Below are 3,705 nucleotides of genomic sequence, written 5' to 3'. Positions count from 1 at the left end.
GGGTATCCCACACCATATGATGTCATGGTCAGCACATAAAGCTGGGGGAAGAAGGAAGCAGGGGACATTCAGCATGATGGCATTTGTCTTCCCAAGTCACCGTTACGCGTGATGGAGCCCTGCTTTCCTGGGGATGGCTGAGCACCTGCCTGCCCATGGGAAGCAGGGAATGAATCCCTTGTGTTGCTTTGCTTGTGTGTGCGGCTTTTGCTTTACCTATTAAACTGCCTTTATCTCAGCCCAGGAGTTTTCTCACTTTCACCCTTCCGATTCTCTCCCCCATCCCATTGTGGGGGAGTGATTGAGTGGCTGGGTGGTGCTTAGCTGCCGGCTGCAGTTAAAGCATGACAGTCTTTAATAAAAGGTGTCCACGGCCTCTGAGCCTGCCACAGGCTTCCAGATGCAGGAACTCATCACATCAGTAGAGGCATGGTCAACCAGGATGTTTCTGAAACGGGTGAGTTTACAAACAGTGGACAGTTCATCTTTAATTGAGGTTATGGCAAGAACTAGCATAGTTTTTTCCAGGAGCTAACCAGCTAATTGACACATACTCTTCATTTCTTTCTTGTTTAGGACTTATTCAAATTAAGCTGCAAAAATATCAAAAAGTTCAGCTGTAGCTGGAAGTCCTCCTTAGGATTTGTCATCAATGCAGATTATTGGGAAAAAAAAAAAATCACAGATGTTTGTTTGGCAACAGCTCTGAGTCTAGAAAGCATGAGCAGTTTCCCAGCAGCCAGGAAAGATTTCAAAACTCACTTGGATCTGTGGTTACACTGCCCTGTCCAATACATTTGAGTAGAACAACCTGAATAGGATTAGTTCAGAAATGTTTCCCAGCTTCTTTCTATTTATGGCAAGGAGTGTTTGGCTAGGACTCAGTCAATCCTGACTCTGCAGTGTGAGTGACTAAGCACCATTAAGAAGTTCTCAGGAGAGCTAAGCATCTTAGTTAGTCTTCAAAGCCTGGATTGACTGACTGTCAAAAGCTTTAGTGCAGTTATGGGCCAAGCGGAGATCTTGAGGTCACTTCTGATGGTCCTTTTCTCATCCATGCTGAGTAGTGCAATAATTATTATGGGGCACAAATCACCTAGAGTACACTGCCTTCTCTGAATACAACTGGTAATTCTTTTGGGGTGTATGCACAAACTAATGACAAACACCGCGAGTGGACCTGTCACTTCACTACCTACCCACTGCTCTGGGATTATTCCACCAAATCTTAGCATGCATTGTAACTGGGTGGGCTTTTGCTGATTCTGGCTCGTGTGGGATTACCCTCATTCTCTTTCTTCTTCATGGGTGGTATACTGCCCCACAAAAAAAAAAAAAAAAAAAAAAAAAAAGAAGAAAAAAAGACTGTAAGCACAGAGAGGGCTGCGCTCTGCAGTTATCTGTGAAGTTATTGAGATTATCTTGAGGCAAAAGACCTAACAAGTCTGACCTGCACCAACTAGTGGTCTGTGGGATTGCACTGGTATGAAGGCCACATGCCCCATTGCCTCAAATACCTGTTAGGAACAGCAGTTGCTTATGTAGTATCTGTAGAATGCTGATCAAGAAATGAGCAGGTGATCTTCTCTCTCCTTTCCTAGGAGCAGTAAGTCACAGGATCAGTAAGAAAAGGCCAGCAAAGAAGACCAAAGCCAAGTGGATTCATTTGCTGGTGGGGATTTGTGCAGCCAATGAAGATGCACAGTCGGGGGCTAAGTGACTCGTGAACATTTAGCAGTGGCTCTGCCACAGCTGGACTCTGTCATAGTTGAGTACAAAGATGTTGCAAACTAGTTGGGTCTCTTCTTCCCCAGCTCTGCAAGACACTTGGGCTTTGGACAGCGGTATAAAACACTGGCAAGAGATTTCAGACATCAGAGGCCGGAAGGCCTGAGTGGGCAACGTGAAGTAAGGAGGTTAAGCAGAATTGGTCTCATTTGCAAACAGGATGTGGTTATTGGGTAAGAGCTGGGGGGCCCAAGGAAGCTCTGAAATACAGCAGCTAAATCCTGAGAGACAATGGGGATGTTTGCTGAACTATAAAATTAAAAGGCCTACTACTGTTCCCACCGACACCCCAGTGAGAGGGAAGGTTGCCACTGATTTTTTACAGGAAGGGTTGAAGTCCCAGAAAGCACCGATGTGTTGAATGGCATCAACTAGAAAGCGTGAGGGAAGAGAACTGCTGTTGTCTCAACCGTGTGTGTATTTGTATCAGTTGCTTAAATGTTTGCAAGTATTTGTTACAATGTTGCAATAATGAATCCGGTTCCCCTTGTGTTGGCTGCTAATGTAAACAGAAAATGAAATCCAACCTCTCCTCTGAAAATGTATAGGCCCCTTGAAGAACAGATTCAAGGGCCAAGCACATAGAAGGTAAGAAAATGAAAGGGACTGTAGTATGCCAAAAGGGTGCTTTTAAAGTCCTTTAATTCTTCATCTACTTTTGAGGGATTTTTTTTTTTTTGCTGTGATTAATATTGCTATAAATAATGAGGCTAGCTGTGCAATGAAAGTTATTACTAGGAAGTGTTTGCAGGGCTGGGCCTAACACACGCTGACAACAGAACTCAAACGGCCTATAACCTACATTCCTAAAGTTGTACCTGTACACGGGCCTTCACCCATAACAGTCTGCGTTCACCACTCAGTCAAACGTGGCCGGGTTCTAGGAGTCTTCTTCCCAGTTCAGTGTGTGGCAATAGGCATGTGTGAACAGATGGAAAACTCAGACATTATTTCTGTAACTTATAAACTCTTAGCTAAAATATGTAATGGATAATTAAAGAAATACCAAAAATGCACACGTTTCTCTCTTAAAATTATTATTTACGTCAGATATTTACTGATCCTTATTTAAGTCAAATTCTTATATTCGTAGGACTTTCACCATCTCCGGATCATTCTCTGTCACATTTTGCCAAGATGATCTGAGGAAGTGTCCAGCAGTGCTGGTAACACAAGGGAACAGCTACTGTTTGTGACTCAGTCACTTTGTAAGAATACGTAAACTGCCCTGGTTTCTTCCAAATGCTTATCCACCACATCTGCCTGCTGGCAACATGGCTGTAAACTGACATGGGGTTACAGGGCTAAGAAGAGTTTGTGGAATTTTTACTTTTGAGGTAACGATGATGGCTGCTGCATCGTGACTATTTCACTGCATTCCGATTACGCCCATCCCTCTATGCACTACTACATTTACTGTGCTAATAAAGCGTGCCTGGCTCGCAGGCTGAGAACACCACTTAAAGGGACCATTTTTACTGTGTCCGGAGCCTTTTACTGCTAAGGCACTGACGCCGTAGCTAGGAGATGCCAGCCAATGTCTTGAATCACATCCCTACAAGTTTTCCCTCCAAAAGTGACGACTGCACCGATCTTCCAGTTCACTTTGGTTGGAAAGAAAGTTCAGGAAAGACTCAGAAAGAATAATTACCTTCAGCAGTATAAACAACAACTGAGACGGGAGGAGTACCTATTACCTGACTACCGACTAGACAACCCAAAAATGCAATCTAGTACTGAACGAAACGCAGAACACAGAACACCGTACAACAGCGGTTAGCGGAAAGAAACGCTTAACTCTGTGCCTCCTCCTCAGAGGAGTTTCGCTGCCGTAGGGATGAGCGGAAGCCCCTCGTCACCCCCGCGGCTCGCCTTCCAGCGCCAGGGCTGGCGGTGGCCTCCTCGGGCGGCGGCGCC

At 44.9% G+C, this 3,705-nt stretch overlaps 1 protein-coding gene across 1 annotated transcript in view; it reads left to right on the top strand.

Annotated features, from left to right (window-relative positions):
- The first annotated feature begins 429 nt into the window (after positions 1 to 429).
- STXBP5 (syntaxin binding protein 5) overlaps positions 430 to 3,705 on the top strand; it is a 112,571-nt gene continuing 109,295 nt past the window's right edge. Inside the window, exons 1-2 of the mRNA XM_009646959.2 lie at positions 430 to 457; positions 3,605 to 3,681. Of these exons, the coding sequence (XP_009645254.2) occupies positions 430 to 457; positions 3,605 to 3,681 (105 nt within the window). The remainder of the gene's footprint in view (positions 458 to 3,604; positions 3,682 to 3,705) is intronic.

The sequence above is a fragment of the Egretta garzetta genome, unplaced genomic scaffold, assembly GCF_000687185.1.
Source record: "Egretta garzetta isolate BGI_Z169 unplaced genomic scaffold, ASM68718v1 scaffold139, whole genome shotgun sequence".
Taxonomy (NCBI): domain Eukaryota; kingdom Metazoa; phylum Chordata; class Aves; order Pelecaniformes; family Ardeidae; genus Egretta; species Egretta garzetta.
Note: the sequence above shows the minus strand (reverse complement) of the source record. Positions and strands in the feature narration are given on the sequence as shown.